At 41.4% G+C, this 22,372-nt stretch overlaps 1 protein-coding gene across 20 annotated transcripts in view; it reads right to left on the reverse strand.

Moving 5' to 3' along the window:
- Positions 1-22,372, reverse strand: part of KCNMA1 (potassium calcium-activated channel subfamily M alpha 1) — a 755,813-nt gene that overhangs the window by 52,656 nt on the left and 680,785 nt on the right. For all 20 annotated transcript variants that reach the window (XM_075934712.2, XM_075934716.2, XM_075934715.2 and 17 more), the window contains 2 exons: positions 18,695-18,919; positions 15,494-15,686 (listed from right to left, as the gene is read on the reverse strand). In XM_075934712.2, coding sequence (XP_075790827.1) covers positions 15,494-15,686; positions 18,695-18,919 — 418 coding nt within the window. The remainder of the gene's footprint in view (positions 1-15,493; positions 15,687-18,694; positions 18,920-22,372) is intronic.

Genomic DNA, 22,372 nt, shown 5'->3' on the forward strand with positions numbered 1-22,372 from the left:
AGCTGGTTTCAGTCAACGTTTCCCCATGATTTGTTCTTTTAAACTTTCCTGGCTACCTTTGCCTGTAGTTTGTGACTTTCAAAAGAGCTGCAGTCTTGCTGTGGCTTTCTCTGTGCAAGTTTGTTCCTTGATGGCTTATCGGCCTAACCTACTGGATGTAAAAAATAAATTAGAGAAAACCTCCATTCCCATTTCAAAAGATTGAGAAAGGCTCCATAGCCGAAACTCACTGTGAGTTTCGTCTCTCTCTCATTTCTATATATCTGATGGCCTCTGCTGAACCTGCTTATTTTCTTTTAGGTGTGTTGATCATCTAGTGGTATTTTTATTTCAACACATTTTCTCGGTGGGCCCTGTAAGCCCTATTAGCACAGGCGGCTGCTCAAACATAATGGAACCAGTCAACCCCTATGGGCGCATCAACCCATGTGAGAAGGGCCTGCTGTTGTTGATACAATCTCTGCTCTTGCATGAGAGTATGGGCTCACCAAAAAGAAAATTTAAAGAAAATACACGCTGTTAAGTTTTGTCTGTCAAACACATGTCTATCGTCTTGCCTTTCATCACTAACCTCCAGTCATGCTCCCCTGCTGACACCAGAAAGCACTGAATTATTTAATGTTACATAAAAAGTTAAGAACAACAAATCAGAACAGCCAAGCCTAGAATCAACAAGGAGAATGCCTAAATGAAACAATCCATCTCAACTTTGATTTAGACCTTACACAAGTACAAAGTGTGAGCTCTTCAGAACCAGGTAGGAGGTCGGTAGAGCTTCAGGTATACCTATGGCATTGTGGAATTGCATATAAAAACAATTAGAATAATTCTGGACCCACTGAATTCAAAAGCAACATTTCCATTGACTGCAAGAGTACCAGATCAAGTAGAATAAGAATAATCAGAAACTGAGAAATATGAGTCAACACTCCTGCTGCTTTAAAGAAGCTGTTTTATCAAGGTATATGGTTTTGTGCTTTTGAATCAAGAATTTTCCAGAGCTGAGTATCCTAGCAACCCAAAAGTCAATTTGCGAAAGTAGGTTGAGCTTTGGTTTGAGTACAGTCTGAAGACAAGGAAACAGCGGTCACTCAGTAGATCTTTTTCTATCCTTTTTTGCATTTGTGCTTTGTTCATCAATGGTTGTTTAAAAAAAAAAACGTGCGCTGTAAACATTTTGAGGTGGCTGCTCAGTAGTGAAATTGAGTTTCAAACCATATTTTACTATAAAAAATCGGTATGGTCAAGCCACATGTTTTTTTTTTCCAATATTGCCATTAGTTTAACTTCTGATTCTTGCAAGCCAAACCTTGTCTTTGCACTGAACTTGCAAAGGTTCAGAGATTCTACAGCCAAAGGCCTTATTTGAATTAATCAAATTCAAATGAGAAAATGTCATTAGGAACCAAATGCTTTGAAAGAGGTGGAATTTTTGTCCAACAAGAAGGGATTACAACTCCACTTCCAACACTTAATGCATTCATTTGTCCTTTTAATTCTTTGGTCTCTTATTCAAAGACTTTTGACCATCTAGAGATGGTTAGGACCACATCAGCATCAAGAACAGTCCATTGACTGAGTGAGTTTCTCTTCAACTTTCCAAACCAAAGACAAGCACAACAGTTGACACTGTGTTTTCCTAAAGCAATTGTTCCAATGCATTTAAATTCCCATTTATTAAACAAACAATATGTGCCAAAGCAAGGAAAGATACTTCATGAGCCTCAGAAGCATAATTCTGGTACTTCACATAATATATTACAGGATTACAAGATAGTTATCTATGTATTTCATTTCCTTGAAGTTATCTTCATAATCAAGATTCTATCACTACCATCATGGGCATTGAAACTATTTTTTAATTTTAATTTAAAGAGCAATTAAAGAAAGACAATGGAGACACACGATAATAAAGCAAGTGATTAGCAGCATGCAAATGACATAGGCTTAATGATAATACCATTCTATTCTCCAAAGGGCCTGTCGAAAGAAATCCTTCCTACATGTGGTTGTTCAGTTAATGTGCCTCAACCTACAATTACAACATTGCTGACACCATTAACCACTGAAACAACATCACTTCGTGAAATCCTTGTTGTCTCATTAAAATGTAAGGGGTCAGGTAATTTACCAGCTTTGTATGTCTAGTTTTGTTGTTGGTAATTAGCAAGCATTACCCAGCATGGAGTCCCACTGGGAACCAGAGAAACTTTGTGAAATATTAACAAGAAACGCTTGATATTTCACTGGGAATTATAAATACACACCTATTCTCCGGACATACCTGTACATATTTTCAGATGTGAACAATGCTGCCTTTAAAAGGTTTTAATGTCACCTAAAAGACTGGCTGTACAGGATTATTTTGGAAAGTGAATTGCCAGTTTAAACAAAAATGCTCCTACATAAGTGAATTTAAATATAGCTCCCTATATTTGCAAAAGCTGCTTATTTACAGGGGAAGAAAGTACAAAAACAACAAAAATTACCTCATACAAAATTTCCAGTTTGGGAAACTCTTCAGTATTTTGAATAAACGATTTTGTTAAATTTTTTTGTTTTGTTTGAAACATAGGGAAAGAAAATGCACCCTAATGCCAATACTCCCTTTCTTCCTGCTAATGGAAGCCTCATAACCATAACAGTGATGTGGGTTGCTTTACATGAAGATAATTTCATATGTTGGCCAGGAGCAGAATGGTATCTTATTCTTTAACTGGAACTTTTAGAACATAAAACACATTCCAATAAAAGTGAACAGAAAATTATGAATTCATTAAACTACTTTTGTATCTTGTGCTATATATAATATTTATATCCCAGCTACTGTAAAATATGCTTTAATATCTTTAGGCAACTATAAGGACTTAAATATTTATAAAATGGCTAAAGATAAAGTATGGCCCTCTTATTCCTACATACAGATGATGTAAAGCATGCAATCAAAGACAATAACACTTCCAACCCATTTGTCATCTTAAAGGAGCCTTTCAACTTCAGATCCCTTGTGTGCAATCTGCATAAGAGTTGTTGCCTACATAGGCAACTCCAGAGGAGCTTGCTCCTTAAAAACTACCAAGAGTGCTATACTTCACATAAAACAGGGTTTTCTGAAAATGGACACAAAACTATAAATTTGCAGGCAAAACAGCTCCAAGTGTGGCTTCAAAATACGGCTGTATTTATCTCTAGGACATCTGGGAACAGGAAGCATTTTGATTTAATATTTCATAACACAGAGGCAATTGCTTCCTTGCCTGTGTATAATTAATGCTCATAAAAAGAGAGGTTTTTTTTTTTATTTCTCAGCATCCGTAACACGCCTCTGCCCGCCTGCTAACACACCTACCCCTGCGTAAGGTCGGGTTTGCTTTGGAGACTTTGACTCATTTACTAATATTATTTGTTGTTCACAGTCAATTTATAATGGTCTTGGGACTATGAATCGAGTTTATTGTTTAAGTGTGAAATGACATTTGGCAGACTGTATTATTTACCTCTGTTGTCCACTTTTGTCTTCCTTTAGGCCTAGCAGAAGTCATTTGGGCTAGTATTTAGCTGCATCCTTCACCTTGACATCTTCTAACTTGCCCAAACACCACTTCTTTCCTGCTAGTTCCAAACACCGTTTCATGGCTTGTAGTTAACACATCCCTCTCTCATTCCCCCAACACAACAGCAGGTTTGAAAACTTCCTGACCTATTCTATCTCTCTCTCTCTCTCCAAGGAGATAGTTTCAGAAGGCAGGAAATAGTAATTTCCTTGCTGCTTCCCCTCAAGGCATCAGAGGGTCTATCCAATATACTAAACTCAGGTAGTCTGAGAACTGAGGGGATAAGGGTCCTGGATAGAGACTTCCCTCCTCCCTAGGGGTTCCTTGTAAGGGCTCATGCCCAGGATGTCCTGTCTGAAGAAAGACAATGGTGTAAAGTCATAAGTGAGATAAAGGGTTGAAGGAGGCTATATATTCAGCTGGGTGTCTGGGTCCCAATCTTGAGCATAAAACAGATGTTTAACTTCACATATTTGACTTGTTTCACTTAGTCTATAAAGTGCTACCAGACTATTTGTTGTTTTTAAGTTAGTACTAAGGTGTTAGGCTTTGCTCTGATGTATTTACAGCCGAACAAAACATGTAGATGGTATCATGAGCTTTTGTGGGGACAGCCCACTTCTTCAGATGACCCCAGTACTATCAAGACTGAAATTTACTCCCATTGACCTATCTCCTACTACTGTGCGTACAGTACGCCTAGCACGATAGCCTCCTGATCCCAGCTGTAACCTTCACTATAAACACATTAGATACGTTAATAATAGTCAACCAACCCACTATCCAGAATAAGGATGATGCCCAAACTGTGGGGGCTTATTTTTACTTGTGTCTGGAGGCTCTCTTATTTTACTAGTATTTAGAAGACCCGGAACCAGAAATAATAATGCATTGGAGCAAAGGGCTGAAGTGGGGCAACTGCTGAGAAAAACTGACCATCCCTAATATTTTATTTCATTGAGAATGCTAGGTCGAGACGTGGGCTGAGACTGGGTTTTTTTCCCCCCCAATGGTCAATTTGCTGCTGAGTTTACTGGTTAATCCCATACTGTCCAGCTGAACTTCTGAAATGTTTATTTCAAAAAAGAACAGCTAACCCCTCTCAGAGTTTTGGGATGCTCTCGCTGCCATGGATGTCTTCTCTTTTCTTTCAAGTTCCACGATCACCCATGGAATATGCAAAGCAAGAGTGTTCTTAAATAAGCACGATCCTCAAATTAAAGCTCCTACCATCGCTCCTGTTGATCCTAGCATTTTTGCCAGTCAGGATTTAGAGATGTTCTGGTTTCCGGTTAAAGATATAATTTTCAAAGTGTCCTGAGTGATTTAGGAACCTATTTTTCAATAGACTTAAGAGCTTGGTCTCAGTGAAAGTCATACATGCTTTGAAGTCTCTTGAAAAATGGGATTTAGGTTCCCAACTCACTTAGACTCCCTTTGGCTACTTCAGTCATTTGTTTTGAAGACCAATTTTCAAACACTGAAACTCTTAATAGCCCAGCTAATTGGGATAAGTGCATTTTTTTATAATGTGCTATAAATCTGAATACATAATATAGAGTTGACATTTTAATGTGAGATTCTCAGAAGTGTTCAGCTTTGCCTAACTCTTCTCCCACAGAGGTCAACGGTACAAGTTCCATTGGACTGAATGGAAATAAATTTTAGATGTATGTCTCTAGCTCAACTGTAAGTGTTTATGTGCCACCCAAAAGAGACCTACATTTATAGACACCCTTTATCTAGCATTCCTTCCAATGTCTAATAACATTGGAAATGTGTAAAAGTCTTGGAAATTAAAATAATTTTGCCCAGTAGGATATCACAAAGCCCTTTTCAGAGCTCGTGAACCATTTCCTCACCCCAAAGTAAAGGTCAATTCTAAGTTTAGGATGGATCAGATTTATAGCCGTGTTTATTATGCAGAAGAACCGCAAACCATTAATTGATCTTTTTATACCATGAACTTTCACACTAACGTCATCAAGTTTATGACAGCAGATTCTACTCAAGAGACGTTCTGAGAACCAGCTAAATCCAGCCATTCCTGGCAAAAATTACACAATTATTTTAAAAGCTAAACAGAACTGATTTCTTTTTCTCATCTTTGGAACTGAGTAATTAAATACCTGGTATTCAATGTGAATAATCAATTTAACAGATTCACGGGGATGATCAGATGTAATTTTCTCAGGGTTTTTTTTTTAAACCTTTCACCTTTGATTGCATATGGAAATCACAGGGCATGCAGGAATGTGGATCCACTCTAAATAGCCTTTCTGGAACACTTGCACTGGCATAGCATCATGGGTTGGGTATGTCTGTCTTTAGGGCATGCTGGCAAGTGGACATAGCTGGTGGACATGTGATCAAATGAAGTCTATAGAAGGCTGCGGTTTTATTATAGACAAAATTTAGCTGCTAGATACACTGACAACTGGTTAAGGGGAAAATACCATTCCTGATTAGTTGCACAGGTCTTGCTTTGTGTGAGGAACGGGATTTGGTTATTATAAACCAAGTTCTCTTGACAAACCCAGATGCTGATTATCAATGTTATGTTTTGAAGGATGTCTGGTGTTTGCTTTACGTGTTTTAGTTTGATGTTGGGAAGTACAGAGGAGTTAGCCACAAAACCAGAAAGTAATAATATTCAGCACTCAACAAAAAGCATCTTCTACAATATTGATGCAAATTAATTCCCAGCCGTTTGCTTTTTGAACTTGAATTGCTATATGTTGGCTATGTTTCTAACCAACATGGCATGCAAGTGTCACCTATTCACCATTGACACAATCATACTTGGAACTGATGGGAAACATTGACTGAACAAGAATCTGAAGACAACGCAAACGGGATAAGATAAGATAAAGAACTTTTCTGACTTCTAATACTGATAACACTGCATATATGTCCCAGAATTTTAAATGAAAATCATCTACTGCTATTGATGTATTTAAGTTATATCCCACTGGTAACTTGTATGGTCTTTCTTCTAAAAGTAGGCATTAGTTTTTATGAGAGATTTCCTGCATACAGGGCACAAGATTGGGCCCCAAAAGGGTGCATTCATTTTATAACTGTTGGATTTCATTAGCATTGTTTCACAATCATTCAATTCAACTCAGTGACTAACAAACTCCTTCAGTGTATTTCTGTCCTCTCATTTAGGCCACATCTCCACTTGCCATGCTGGAGATCGATCTTCTGGCATTCAATTTAAGGGGTCTAGTTAAGACTTGCTAAATCAAATGCTGAGGCCAGCTCTGAATGGCGCCGCTATTCCCATTATGAAGATGGCACCACGCTTGGCTTAAGGTAAGCTGACTCCAGCTATGTATTTCACCTACCTGGAATTGTATACCTTAATGGACCTTCCAAGTCTAGTGTAGACCTGGCCTTAGATCCTGCTGCAGCTTCCTTGGAAATTGCTGGGGAAAATAGCACTAACTTCAGCAAGAAATAGACTGAATAGGAAAAGCTTAAGGATTTCAAGTTATATTTCACCTGTGTAATCTGCTACATTGTGAAGCAAGTGTAATTTTTTGAACATATTTACTCGATTTTATATGATTTCCCCCACAAGAACCTTCCATGATGAATGAGAAATATATTACTCAGGAGTTTCCTCCTCTTAGAATCAAGGAGAAAAAAAACCCTAAAGTATTTTTGTTGGAGGATCTATTACCAGGATTGTAAATGGAAGTCTTATGAGAATTTTCCCTAGGAACAGTATTTCACCACTTGAGAGAGCTTTGTAAGTTGAAGTCGTTCAGAAAACAGCTGCACTGATTGTAGCAAGTGCATATGTATTTCAGCACAGTGGTTATCTGTCTTATAATATCCCTGGGAGAAAAGCAATTGTACAGCCTTGCTTTCTGTACTTTAGACCTGCTTGGAGCCATAAGTTGGCTTTTCTTTATTGTTTAATAAGTGGCTTTAATGAAATGTGCTGCTCTTATTATATAGGAGTCAAAATAAGACCTAAATCATTAACCTATAAAAGAAAATTATTGGGCAAAGTATCTAAAGTTACTACCCGGAGGCTACTCTTGTACACTGTTTATATATCTCTAAACAGTTAAGTATAATTGTCTTTCTGTTTTTTGGGAAGGAAGCCAAATAACAGTTTTAGTTACAATTGAAGACAAATATTTTGTGTTGAGCTTGGATTATCTGGTGGGTAAAAAAAACAAGTGAAATTCCAATCATGTGGGATTTGAAAAAGAAAATATTCTGAAAGTTCAGTGCTGGGTGGGAGCATGAGATAAATATTCCCCTAGAGGGTAGCGAACAAAAGGAAGAGAAAAAGTTACTGGAGTTGTTGCAATACACTGCCAATGCAAATCCACACTGCAAATCCAGAGTCACGCACCCTGGACATTTGGAGGCAGTCTATATTTTAGAAATGTTGTGAGAGAGCTTCCTAAAATGGCCCCTTAATCAGAGGCAGATTAAAATTCATCAAACAACATTGATCCTGCAATGAAAGCCAATATTTATGAGTGGGCCACATTACCGCAGCACGTATGACGGTGGGAATTGGCGAAAAAATCCCCACTGAAATACGCACATTAGAAAGTCAACCCCCATGGGAAGTCCAACCGCATGTAGTCAGGCAAATCAGGGAAGTACAGGCAGTCCCCGGGTTACGTACAAGATAGGGACTGTAGGTTTGTTCTTAAGTTGAATCTGTATGTAAGTCGGAACTGGCGTCCAGATTCAGCCGCTGCTGAAACTGATCAGTTTCAACAGCGGCTGAATCTGGACGCCAGTTCTGACTTACATACAGATTCAACTTAAGAACCCCAGGCATCCCCAAGTCAGCTGCTGCTGAAACTGATCAGCGGCTGATTCCAGGAAGCCCGGGGCAGGGGCTTCCTGTAGTCAGCCACTGGTCAGTTTCAGCAGCGGTTGACTTGGGGACGCCTGGGGCAGAGCAGCTCGGGTGCTGCTGGGTTGGTCCAGTAGCGCCGCCGCTCCTTGGCGCTACTGGACCAACCCAGCAGCACCCAAGCTGCTCTGCCCCAGGCGTCCTGATTCAGCCGCTGCTGAAACTGACCAGCAGTGGCTGAATCAGGACGCCTGGGGCAGAGCAGCTGGGGTGCTGCCGGGTTGGTTCAGTAGCGCCCAGAGCGGCGCTACGGGACCAACCGGCAGCGCCCCAGCTGCTGTACCACAGGCATCCGGAGCAAAGCCGCGGAGCACGGGGGCAGCGGGACAGCCCAGATGCGCTGTGGCTGTCCTGCTGCCCTCGGGCTCCGCGGCTTTGCTCTGCTTTGCTCCCCGTCTCCCTGGTCTGCAGACCAGGGGGACGGGGAGCAAAGCGGAGGAACACGCGGGCAGCGGACAGCCCAGACGCTGTCCGTTGCCCGCGTGTTCCGCCGCTTTGCTCCCCGTCCCCCTGGTCTGCAGACCAGGGAGACGGGGCGCAAAGCAGAGCAAAGCCGCGGAGCCCGCGGGCAGCGGACAGCCCAGACACGTCTGGGCTGTCCGCTGCCCGCGTGCTCCGCCGCTGTGCTTCCTGTCCCTGGTCTGCTGGAGACCAGGGAGACGGGCCCCGTTCGTAACTGCGGATCCGACATAAGTCGGATCCGCGTAACTCGGGGACTGCCTGTACTTATAAATAAGCAGAGTGCCAGCACCTCTCAGTGTAATTGTTTGAGCTCTGACACCTTTTTAAGGGCCTGCTTGGTTACTTGAAGATGCCATTCTTCCCTCAGCTTTCCTGATTTGATGCTTAATTTTTTTCCAAGGCTTGCCAGAGCTGTTTCAGTAGAGGCCTCTTCATCACTTGGGCTATGTCTAGACTATGCTCTACTTTCGAAAGAGGATATGCAAATTCCACGGGGATTTGCATACCTTCTTCCAATTTCACTTTCAAAAGCAGAGCTTTCAAAAGTGAAAGTAGTCTGGGACGCAGTTTCTTCAGAAAAAAACCCCTCTCTCAAAAGAACCCCCTGCTCTTCCTTAAAAAATGAGGTTTATGCGGTTTTTACGAAAAAGGGTTTTTTTCCCGAAAAAAACGCATCCAGACTGCTTTCACTTTCGAAAGCAGAGCTTTCAAAAGTGAGTTTAGAAGAATATAGAGCGTCTTTCAAAAACAGAGTGTAGTTTAGACGTACCCTAGTTAGACCTCTGTTTTGAGAGGAGATGAAGAGCCACCACCAAATCTAAATTAGCTTTATTTTTCCAGAGCAGCTTAATACAATGTGTGCACAGGAGTCACTCGGACCTTTGTTCCAGTTTGGTTTAGCTGTATTGCAAACATTAGAATGTCATTTAAACAGAGCTTTATTGGATATATAAAGCTTCAGATAAGACCTGTCTTTTATAAATGGAGCTGCAGCTACAAAGGTATTATGTTTAATATACAGCTTACGTGGTCTGTGTGGTTTAGCTGAATGCACCTCAGCTCTGAAGAATTAGCTTTGTGCTAGCCAGGGATTCCCCCATAGTGGGAATTCCTCAGCTAACTACCATTTAAGCCATCGTAGCTGGCTCTGCAATACCCATTTCATAGGCCTCTTTGTAGAGGTGAACCCAGAAATTGAAAGCACAAGAGAAACGGGCTTCCTGCTCTTGGTTTCAATGCACCCTAGGCAATGCAACCAGAACCAGTGAATACAGCTGAGGTGCCCTGTCGCTCCGCGAGGGTAGCGTATGTGCAGTCTGACAGCGAGGATGGAATCTTCAGTAAGTGGAATGCATGTAGGAACCATGAGCGGATGAGCATGCTCAGTGAGGACGGAATCTTTGGATTTTTTTAGTTGCTAAATTCCAAGGAGTTTCTACTGAGCATGTGGCATTTTTAAAAGGCTTATAACTCAGCCAAATTTGGGCAGATTTTTACAAGATCAGCACATGTCCATACCCTACCAATTTTTGTATTGTTGCTTCAAAATCAGGACAGCACTAGTGCTCAAACAAAATGTCATCTATGTATTTCCCCTCCCCCCGCGCCTTGTTCCCAGAAGCAGTGAAATAGTTCTCACTGAAACTTTCCAAAGTAGTTGAGCCTGAGGCAGACGCTGTGAATAGATCATTTCTGCCCACACAATTAAAATTTGGCAAAGTTATAAGCAGTTCAAATTAGAAGATAGGCACAAACTTCCCGCAGTTTCTGGGTATTTGGGGTCCATAATTTATTTCTGAGTTTGAGTTCAGATCTAAATTTTACACCCAAGGACCAACACATATATAATATTTAGATTATAGAGTGTGTGTTTGTTTGTGCATGTAATATGTATAAATACATGTATGTAATTATTAATTATCCTCTGTCTGCCCCATTTTCAAGCTCATTTTAAGTCAACCAAGAAGTCTTTAAACAACATAAGTAAAAAGCCTGGGAACATTTAACTGCAAGCTTTGTCAATTAAACAAAATGGAAAGTTCATGAGTGGACTTTCATTTCAATGACAATTGCCGTTAGTGGGTAGCACATTCACCACAGTGGACTTGAGCAGTATTTGCGTACAAATGTTTTAAAAAAGGTACAGAGACATGATAAATACATGCATCCCGCAGTCTATTTCTAGGTCACAAAAGCTCCTTCAACCTAGACAGAACATATTTGCTCCAATAAATCTCTGAGAGGCCGAAGATTTAAAAAGAAAAGGTGGTTGTGTGGAGGGGAAGAGATAGAGGTCAGAGGTGGTGGGAAAATCTCACAGGAACAAACAGGTGGCAGTTTTTTGCTCAGAGGAAAAAAACCCTATCAATGAAATTATTGCTATTATAATTTATGTTTGGCCCATCTAAAAAGAAAACAAATGTCAGCCTTGATTGTAAGATTGTACTTTCCCTTAACTGCACAATTGTACTGACTACATGGCAACACCCCAGAGGCTATTTAAACAGCATTGCAAAAACTCATTAAGATTCCCAATTTTTGACTGAATTCATACCCAAATAAAGATGACCTTTGATGGGGTACAGAAGAGGGAAGAGATAGCTGCATAGGGATAAGTAAATTTCCCAAACACCGTCTATTCAGAACCAGAAAGGCCCACTTTGGCAAGAGTTGTACAAGCTGAAGTGAATTGAAATGTTCTGCCTGGATAAACGAGTGTGTTAAATAATACAAAAACGCTTAATTATAACTGGTGATAGATCATTGTAAACAAAGGCACTTTGTGGGCAACCAAAGTGGTTCTGTTATGTTGTTTGCTGACCAGCAGAAAGCTGGATCATGTGGTTTGTATAATTGTCACCATAGTTGTGCCTACTCTACGTTAAAACCGCATCTCATAGACAAAATGTCACATTGGATACAATTGCCTGACAAGTTTATGCCCCCTATTGATCTAATTTTGTCTGACAATATAGCCGTGGTATTAAAGATCTTTCAAGGAAAGCGCCTGTGTTGAAAGCAATGTAACCAGTTCAGAGGTTGTAGATACGTAAATGGTGCAAGCTATGGAGACGGTAACGGTTTTCCATGGAAGCGGTGGGTGGAAGAGGGGATAGTAGTTTGCTTTTCAAGTGAGTTGGAAAATTTGTATAAACCTGCCACATGTTTAAAATGCACATTGATCTTTTTCCTGTGCCCCAGACATGTTCTTCAGGCAGAGTATTCTGCAATGGGAATTTCCTCCAAGCCTTTTATAAGGTGCAGCATAATCCATTCCTCCTCCAATGAAAGATGTCAAGGAGGCTTAAACTGTGCCCCTACTCCACTCTTTTTAACTCTTGCTTGGGCTCTGTTCTGCAAAAGCCAAATTTGTATCCCTTTATTATGGACTTCTGTGGCCCCGGTGTGATGCTTGGAGAGAGAATTCCTCTCGACTTCGGCAGATTCTTTGCATGCAAAGAATAGCAGGACTAGTGTTTGTGCCCGAGCACTGAGGTTAGCAACAAGGTAAAGCTTCTGCTCTTTAGCCACACTGAACAGGGCCAGAAGAAACCAAGGGGTCCCTAACAGCAGGAGGGAGACAGAATTTTAAATGAATCTGAAGCGTGATTAGAGAAGGAAAAGGATGTGAGCTTGCTTAGTTCTACATAGCTCATGTGTTTCATGCATGTCAACTTTGCTGTACTTATTGAGTTTGTGCATGTATTATTATAAGTATTTAGATAGTGGATACAATCAGAGAGAAGGCCTGATTTTAAAAATGGAGCCACCACATGTCTAAATAACGTATAGAAGCCACAAATGGAAAAAAACAAACAAACCTCAAACCCATTTCAGTGGAGTAGGAAAGCAAGCCTTCCCTGATACTGAGAAGTAATGCTACCATGGAAGCGTCACACACAGATGTTGGTAATGATGTGGAAGATTTGTGATAAGTTTTCAATGTCATCTTCTTTCACCTAGCAACTTCTTGCTCAAATATGGAGGTGTGACCCTAAGAGGCCTTTTTGATGGCTGTGGGCAGTGAGGGACTAAGAAACGCACCACACTAAACACTGCTGCCACGGTCTTTATCAGGAGTGAAGGACGTTTGATAAACATTTTCATATGATATTTTACATGTCATCAGAATCATAGTGAGATGACTACACAGGTAATTAAAAAAGTTGTGGGCATCCACTAAAAATATGCTCAAACCAGAGCTGGTAAATAATTTTGCCCCAGCCTGGAATGTTGATTGGCCTGTCTACAGAGATTTACATTTGAGACCGAAGGAAACTTAGGGTGTGTCTAGACTACTGAGTTTTGTCGACAAAAGTGGACTTTTGTCGACAAAACTATACCAGCGTCTACACTACCGCTGAGTTCTGTCGACATAACGTCGACAGAACTCAGCAGTTTTGTCGACGCTGGTATACCTCATTTTACAAGGCATAACACCTTCTGTCGACAGAGTTCTGTCGACAGAAGGTGTTATTGCCTGTAGGGTTGCGTCTAGACTACAGGGTTCTGTCGACAAAGCAGCTTGCTTTGTCGACAGAACTGAATGTGTCTACACGCTCTATGTCGACAGAAGTTTTGTCGACAGTATCTGTCGACAAAACTTCTGTCGACAAAAGTGTGTAGTCTAGACGTACCCTTACACTGAGAAGAACTTACAGTAAAACCAAGAATAATACATTCAAGTATTGATCTGCCTTTGGTGAACATTGTTCTTTCTGCCAGGCCCCTCTTTTCCTGTCTTAGGGTCATGTGATAGTTTGTCTGCTGCAGTCCCAGAAACATGCCTTCAGATACTTTCTGTTCCTTTGGATCCTGCCACTCAGGAGCTACATGATCCAGGGAACATTCCATGGGAATACAGACTGATTCATGCACACAGAGCTATTATGAGCTTCCATTCTCTTGAGTCTACACTTTAAACTGGCACAAGCTTTTCCTTGCTAAGTCCCAGATTGTCAGCCTCTGGTCTCCTGCACAAAGCTGGGAAGAATTTTCTCCTGCTTGCTCCTAATCAGCACATTGCGGGGGAGGGTCATGTGTTACAGCCCAACTGTTACCTTCTGCTCCAGCACATGGAAGAAGGCCAGATCACTAGGGGGAAACCTATCTGGTCCATGACCATAAACAAACAAACAAACCCAAATCACTGGTCCCCTCCATTACCCTTTGCACACCTTCCACTAGGAACTCCCATATCCTTTGCATACCCATAGTCTAATATCCCAGCTAGCAGCAGATTTTTTGGATGAAAGTGTAAAATTATTCCATAGCTACGTATGGTGGCATTTCTGTCACACTAGCGAGGTCTTAACTATTAGTCATTAGGATAACATTTCATGCTCCAGAGTTTAAGCAAATTTCTAACTCTCAGCTTGCTATCCCTATAAATATCCAATCACTCTGAATCTTGCTAACTTCTTGGCCTCTGAAATCATGTGGCAATGAGTTCCAAAGTCTAATTACTTTTTCACACCAGCTATACTGGTTAGCCCACATACAAAAGTTCGGGTCTGATTCAAAGCCTCCCTCCTCTGCTGACACAAGAGCTACGTGCTCATCTCATCAGCAGCAGTCGAAGTCACTCCATTTGAGTGGTTCGAAACCTATCAACGTAGCAATCAATGTGCTTTGAAATTTCATTCTGTCTTTAGGCTGTGGAGGGGAGGTCACAAGAGACCTTCCTTCCAGCCATACTCCCTATCCAAGGATGGACTTAATCTCCGTTCTCATGTTCCTCCAGGTTGTACAAGGTTGGTGTTTACAGGAGGGAAAAGGACAGCATGGGCCATAGTATCGCCCTTCTGCACCAGCCGTTAGAATAGCTCTGGAGGAATAATTCACTGCATCAGTTTAAAAGGTTTAAGAGAGGCCACTACTGTCTGCAGTTCCGCAGAGAGTAACGAAAGCTGGCGCCACACTGAGGGAACTACATAGGGCACCTTAGGATGGATTACCAGCACAGATGGTGTAAAATGGCCTTGGGACACTTATGAAGCAGGCTGTAAGACTGAGAGATTTGTTCTGTGCCTTTATGGGAGCTGTACTTGCCAAAGAAATCAATTCTCTGGGGCTTTTTCTCACAACAAAGAGCAAGAAAGCACCAAAAATGTAAAGAATCCTCAGTTTAAATGATCTTTCTTTTCTTTTACCTTGCATGGCATTTGGCTGTTATTTGCTGTGAACACCGGACTGTAGCCAAATATCAGCCAGCATGTACCATCATGCCACTGATAGCCCGAGTTGGCTTATCTTCGCAACTTTGTTTCGTGGAATCCAGAGCGAACAGAATTGTGTAGCTTGAGCAATCAAAGGTGCAGTTGGGGGTAGGAGGGAAGAGAAAGAGCAACACATTTAAAAATTAAAATCTCGGTTCATTCATTCCCCGCTGCTCCCTATTTGCTTTGTGATGCAGCAGGGAAACTATGTGACTGTCCCTTTAAAAGCCATCATACCAATCAGCAGGTTTAACTGTCAAGCAAGCTGATGTAAGGTTCTTTGAATTACTGAGTGAGGGATATTCTTCCTGCCAGGTCCTGTCCCCTGTAGGCATGGCAGAGAAGTATTATAGGGCAGTTCTTACCTTGGGAATTAGCCTGCAAGACCCCAATGCTGTCATCAAACTGCATAGATTTGATGTTGAGTGACGCCAAGATGCATTCCTTGTCCTGCAGCGAAGCATCATCAATATTATTCTGATTGGCTGACAGGATAACGCACATGTCGCAGAGGTTGATGTTGACAGCCCTTAAATCAGCCCGACTTAATGGCGTACCCTTCGGCAGAGTGGGAAAAAAAAAGAGAGGGGGGCAGGGAGAGGGGAAAAAAGAAAAACAAATTAAAGATTGAGAAGGAGCTTTGGGAAATTATTTAACAAGTATCTTTTTTATGCTCTGACATTAAGCTGGTCTAACTATGTGCCAGGGAATAGGAGATGTGTGCTAATCTAAAGGGTAGTTGGTGCTGATGGCAGCATTTTAGGTTCAGTCTCGATACTCAGTCAAGCTATTACTAATAAACAAGGAATAGGAATAATGCCAGCATTCTACATCTCATCTGTGACTTGAAATTGTCTTGATTTAAATCACTATCATGTGCCAACCTCTGGCTTTCTGAACATAATGAGGGGTGTGTTCTAAATGTCTGTTTATCTAATACCAGCTCACGCAGGTCTAGGGCAAAAAAACATCTCAATTTAAACAGGAAAGCTTTGTGTGTCCTAGCCATTCGATCTGCAATCAAGAGGAAACTATTTTTCTAAAAAGCGTACTACCTGGAACAATACACAAGAAAGGTTAATCCTTTCCAATACATGTTTTTGATGCTTCTACCAGCAAAACACGCTGATATTTACAATTGTGTGATTAAACCCTTGGAAACAGAAACTGGATGTTAAGTTAATAGGCACAATTCATATAATATTCCCTGGAACTACAATTACCTATCAGAGGATGCAGTATTTAAAATGAAATGTTGTGGTCGTTAGTGGGGTTTTTCATGCCTAAGGCAACCAAGATACAACACTTAACCTTCTACATTTTATACACAAGACAATACTTATTTTTTGCCTTAAATATTCCAGAACTTAAGTTTCGGAGTATTATATCTAGGTAGCAAGGGCAGCACTCGGACTGGGGTTATATGAGTGCCAGCCATAGCTCACTTAGCTTCTACAGAGTGGTACCCACAGACCTAATGCTGACAGGGATATTAAACATTTCCTTTGTCCAAAGTTGTGTCCCTAGAGCCCACATACCATCTTCCTTAAAGACTGAGCAATGAAACTCCCACCCTTCTCCTCATGGTCATTCACGAGGAACGATCTGCTGAACTCCATGGAGATACTGAATGGCACAAAGGGTAGTTAGGGTCTGCAAATTAGAGCACCGTGCTTCCCACCCAGCTTAAAATTCAGCCATCTTGTTTCTCCTAGAAGAGTTGTCAGCAGCAGCGATGGAGACCTGCCTTCTTTTGGGGGATGTTGGTGAGGGATTTGGGGGAGATATTCAAGAACGCAAAAAGGAATTAGGAAGCCCAGATGCCATTCAAAAATCAATTGGATGTAGACACCCAAGTCCCAGCCCAGTGCACAGCTCCAGGTAACTCAGTAAAGAAGAATTGATTGTGTGCTTGAAACTAGTACCAACAAAGGCACTGAATTAATTCTGTGAGCTTTCACACAAGAGCATGGGCCAACTGCAGGAGTCCTTGGTTCATAGCACCCCTCCCCTGCCACAAACCCATGAGAAGAACGTTATTTAGGTTGCAAAATCAGGCACTCGGAAGTTAGGAAATGCCAGATTCAAGGTTTTCATGCAACATTAATTCTGCCCCTTTTGTGTCCATCCTTAATAATGAATGAGGCAGTGGTCCCATATGATACATAATTGTGTGGCTGCACATTATTTTTTCTAAGGCATGCATACCAGAGAGCCAAATTTGAGCTTTCTGAACTCAGGTTAAAAAAAGTACAGTATCTCCTTATTTGATTAACAAAAAATAGCATTTCAATTTGGATAGGTCTGTAGCAACAGCTGGATTCTGCTCTCACACATCATCAAGAATATTGTTAGCTAAGCTCTGATTGCTGAATCTTTATTACTGGCAAATGTAAGAGGCTTGACTTTCAGATGTCAGGCTGAATTTGCTGGGCTGGCAGTTACAAGGAAAAAAAATCTTTCACGGGGAAAATTTGATCTTGACGCCATTTGTGAGGCACAAATGTCACTTGCTCAGGAATTGCAGAAGAGAAACTAAGGGAAACAACCAATGTTAGGTCATCTCTACCCATACATTAGACTAAATTCATCATTGGACTCTGAAAGCTTCTGGCTTTGAACTTGTATTAGTTTAAATGTTAAAGAATGGTAAACTTCTACTTGACTTTCTTTTATTCTGGTAAGGATTAAAGAATATTGAGAGCTGAGAAAACAGAATGGCCAAGCTCGCTTTACTGAACTTTTGTAAAGTCTAGGACATCTCTTCTGCTATTTGACCAAGGGCCTGACCCTCTAATTCTTCCACTTTGTGAAATCATATACACCTCTGGGTGTAAAACCATACTGAATTATGAATCATTCACTTACACCAGAGGTAGCATACCATACTCACTACACAAATGTGAATGATGATACAAGAAAGTAGAGAATCGGGCCCTTGGAATATTGGACTCAAGAGACTGAAATCTGGACTCCAATGAAGTCAACAGGGGAGGGGAGAGGGGCGTTGTCATTAACATTAAAGGGACCAGGATTTCTCCCACTTTTGGTGGTAAGCATTTTACTACATAACTGTAAACACTTAAAAAGGAAACGCTCTTAATGAAAACACTATGATCATTGCCTTATATGCAAGAGAGCTAGGAGGCCAGCATCTATCAAGCCTTTACAGTTATAGATAGACAAATAATAAAAAAATAGTTTTCAAAGGTTTTCCAGGCATAAATAATGTCATAAGTAAGTACTGTCATTCTGTCAGAAAAATCACAACATCAGAACTAGCTACACGCAGGGAACTAGAGTGAATGTTCAATAGATAATGCAGCTAATACATTTCATAGCAGCTGAAATTCATCCTTGACAAGGGGACTGAACACTGCTGCAAATTTCTTCTAATAAGGTCTCACAGGGCTGAGTTTTCATAGATATAGTAAAGGGGAAGGGCTAGGTCCTGAGGCCGATAACCAGACAAAAGTAAAAAGCCTATCATCAAAGTCAAGATGAATCTGTCCAGTTGGTGTCTTTAAATAAAAAAAAATAATCGATATCACGACGTTAAAACTTACAGGCAAGATTGAAACCTTGGGGAAGTTATGCAGCATCTCCCATTCCCTTTTCAGATATTCAAGTGACCCCACAAATACAATGTGCTTGAGTTCATGGTAGTGAAAGTTGCTGGCGCGTAATGGCATCACTAGATTTCTCACTCCAATCAATGCAGATGTAGCATCCCCAAATATGCAAACGACCACATGACCACTTAACACAGTCATCGCTGCTTCGCTCCGGGTCTGGATAAAAACGCCAACAATTAGGGAAGGGGGAGATGGAGGAAAAAGAAGCATGAATCACAGACTGAATTCTAAACCAAGAATAAATGTGCTTTTTCTGACAATATCGTTCATGCACAGCGAAACAGCAGGACATTAAGTCATTCATTATTACATTTATTATTGAATGTGTGTGGAGTGTGGTCATTGCTGTATAAACAGAGGGGTCCTGGCCCATGGTTCACCTGAAGCTTGCAGTTCACAGCAGAGGCCTGGTCTACACTGCAAAATCAGGATAGTTTAATCACAACAGTGACCACCAACCAGTCAATCGGGATCTACCAGTAGATCTTGGAGTCTCTGACAGGTGATCCTGACTGGTTTGGCTGGGAGGCTCTCAAGTGCCTACACTTCAGCTGCCTCAGAGCTGCCCCCTGCTTGTTCTGCAGAGTGGGGGAGACAGAGGCAGGGGGGTGTTAATGTCACTCTGTGAAGATGGCGTACAGGAGAGGGGGACAAAGTGAGGCCTGAGTGAAGGGGCGGACCGGGGGTATTTGGGTTTAAGGTAGATCCTGGACTGACAAATTCAAAAAGTGATCTTGTGCTTTAAAAGACTGGAGACCACTGGCCTACAATGTTCAAACATGTGAACAATCCACCCCTCTTGAGTGGCATAACTGAGTTGACGTAAGTCCCCATGGAAAACGTGCACCATGCATTTGATGATCTGATGGTGGATTTGTTTCAGAGAATTCAGGACGCTACACTCTGTGGGGGAACCAGTAATTATAAACGAAGAGATAAGGCAGATTGGGGGAATGCGGGGTCCTAACCTCATGAGAAGCATGAAGGAATGCAACTGTCTCCCCCTCATTTTGGTGCCAAGGGGCCAGGATACCAATGGCTTAACTTTGTGATTCAAACCTGCACTACTCTAGTAGAGCAACACTTTATGTTCCAGTATGAGTAAAAAGAATAGCTGTGAACTGTAAAATACAAGCAATTGAGAAAAAAAACGGTGCTCAACATGAAAAAGAATGATGTGACTCTATTTGGTGTAATGTGTCCACAACAGGAGAACGAGGGGTGTGTGAAAAGAGTGTGGGAAACAAGCAATGGAAGAAGAGACTCAGACCTTATTCTGTTTGAGTTATGTTCTTAAACCACAAGAACTGCCATACTGGGTCAGGCCAATGGTCCATCTAGCCCAGGATCCTGTCTGCTGACAGTGGCCAATACCAGATGCCCCAGAGGGAGGGAACACGACAGGCAATCCTCACATGATCCCTCCCCTGTCACTCATTTCCAGACAAACAGAGGCTAGGGACACCATTCCTACCCATCCTGGCTAATAGATTCATGGATGTTATGTCAGTCAATGGCGCTTTCTCACTTTTTTGAATCCTGTTAAAGTCCTAGCCTTCACCACATCCTCTAGTAAGTAAGTTATACTTACCTCACTATGACTCCACTAACTTTAGTGCAGTAACTCCTGAATGACAGTGGTATGAGACAAGAAAGAGATCCCCCTAGATGTGGGAAAAGCCTTCCAACAACTCTGTCCATACCCTGAGGTTTTGGGTTGCTTTCCAATTAGTCTCTGGTTCAAAGTGTTTTTCTTGGGCTGACAGGAATGGTTCTATTTTACTTATGCAGCTATAACCTTTGGCTACAAAAGCATATAAAGGATTGTAACTTCTTGTAGCAAAATTACAATGTCAAAACCCAGAATGCTTTTCCCGCTCACTGCTATTTAATAGCTGTGTTGATGAGTCTGAGCTAATGGAATTTTCCTCCTCTTGCATGTCACTTGACCTAGAAACAGAAGGGAGCCTTAAAATCTACACCCGATTCTCATTTATATTGTTGAGCTGTGCATGGTGCCACTTGGGGGAGGGTTCATTCTAGGATCCTGGACTTAGTCACAAAAACTTCCCCTGAGTGTAAGTACATGCTTTAAGTCTATGTCCTGGGACAAGCTGCCACCAGCACCACCCCCAGAATAAAGTGGAGTAGCCTCTCTGCCACTCTAGTCTACACCAGATACCAAAAGCCCCAGAGGGTCCTTTGCACCATGGTGAAAGAACTTGACTTTTGGTGACTTTTCATCGCCAAGAACATCTGAGGGGACAGAAGGAAGAGCCTGATGGCACATATCTAAATAGTGTTCAGAACTGCCTGCTTATCTCAATGACAGACGTTAATCCCAGTCACTCTTGAAGGCAGCCCACACATTGAGATAACCATTAAATGAAGTCATTAGTTGACAATGACAGTCATATCTAGATCCACTGTTGGTGCTGTTGCATTACACTAATAAATATCTCCTTTCATGCATCAAAATTACATTAGTGAGGTAGATCTTCAACAAACTTAGCTACGGGCTGTGAGGAACTAAGGAGTAAAAGCTTTTCATGGAGAATAGGTTTATCAATCATGATTAGCCAAGATGATCATGAACACTAACCCATCTTCTAGGTGTCCATAACCCTCTGATTGTCAGAAGCTGGGAGTGGACAACAGGGGATGGATCACTCAAAGGGAAAGAACCATACAGGACAGTTTATTAAGTCCTTTCTATCTTCTGACAACATAGACTCATCGTCTGTCTGAATCCTCTGATATTTAGTATGACCATTCTTATGTTCAGAGTCAGGGAAACATATTTATTGAAGCAAGAAAACAATATTTTTATTCTTTTTTCTTCATCCACAGAGTAAGCTGTGGATCTTTGCTGCTTACAGTTTACACAGACTGCATGGAACACAAAGACAGTATCTCAGCAGCATATTCTAACTCTGGAGTGATTTTGGCCAAAAGGTTTCTTTCTTGTCACTTCAAAAAAATGTTCTGCTTTCAATTGCACGATTGCAACTGTATTCATTTTTTTTCTGTGAAAGCCCCATTCTGCTCTCAGTTGCATGAAAATTAAGGACTTGATCCTGTAAGATGCAAAGCATCGTGGCTTTGATACTGTACAACATTTCAGCTTGCATTTGGAGCATATGAATAGTCCCATGTATGTCCGTAAGTGCTTTGCTGAATCAGGAATTTACAAGACTGAGCCAAACTATTGTTCTTGTCTGAAAAGTATGTAAAAATGTCACCTTCCCAATTGACAAACTAAACCCCCATAAGGATTAGAAGGCATGTCTGCTGATTTGAGTGACACGCTGCCCTTAACTGCTGTCAGCCCTGCACAACCAAAAAAGCCCTAGGGAAGAAAGGTGAATTATTTTCTGGTTTGGGCATCATCAACACGATTGTTCACACAATTTTCAACTAGAGGATCATCTGAGCAACCCCATCATCTTCAAATTATGCCCTCATTTGCACTTGTGCGGTAAGGTTGCACCGATGCACATGCGGACATAATTTGTGGACAGTGGACAAGTGTAAGTGTAAGTGAGGGCAGTCTATTGCTCACAGGATTTGTATCACGGGTGACGATGCATGAAACAAGAAAGAACTCAA

The sequence above is a fragment of the Pelodiscus sinensis genome, chromosome 8, assembly GCF_052426305.1.
Source record: "Pelodiscus sinensis isolate ZL-2025 chromosome 8, ASM5242630v1, whole genome shotgun sequence".
NCBI classification, from domain to species: Eukaryota; Metazoa; Chordata; order Testudines; family Trionychidae; genus Pelodiscus; species Pelodiscus sinensis.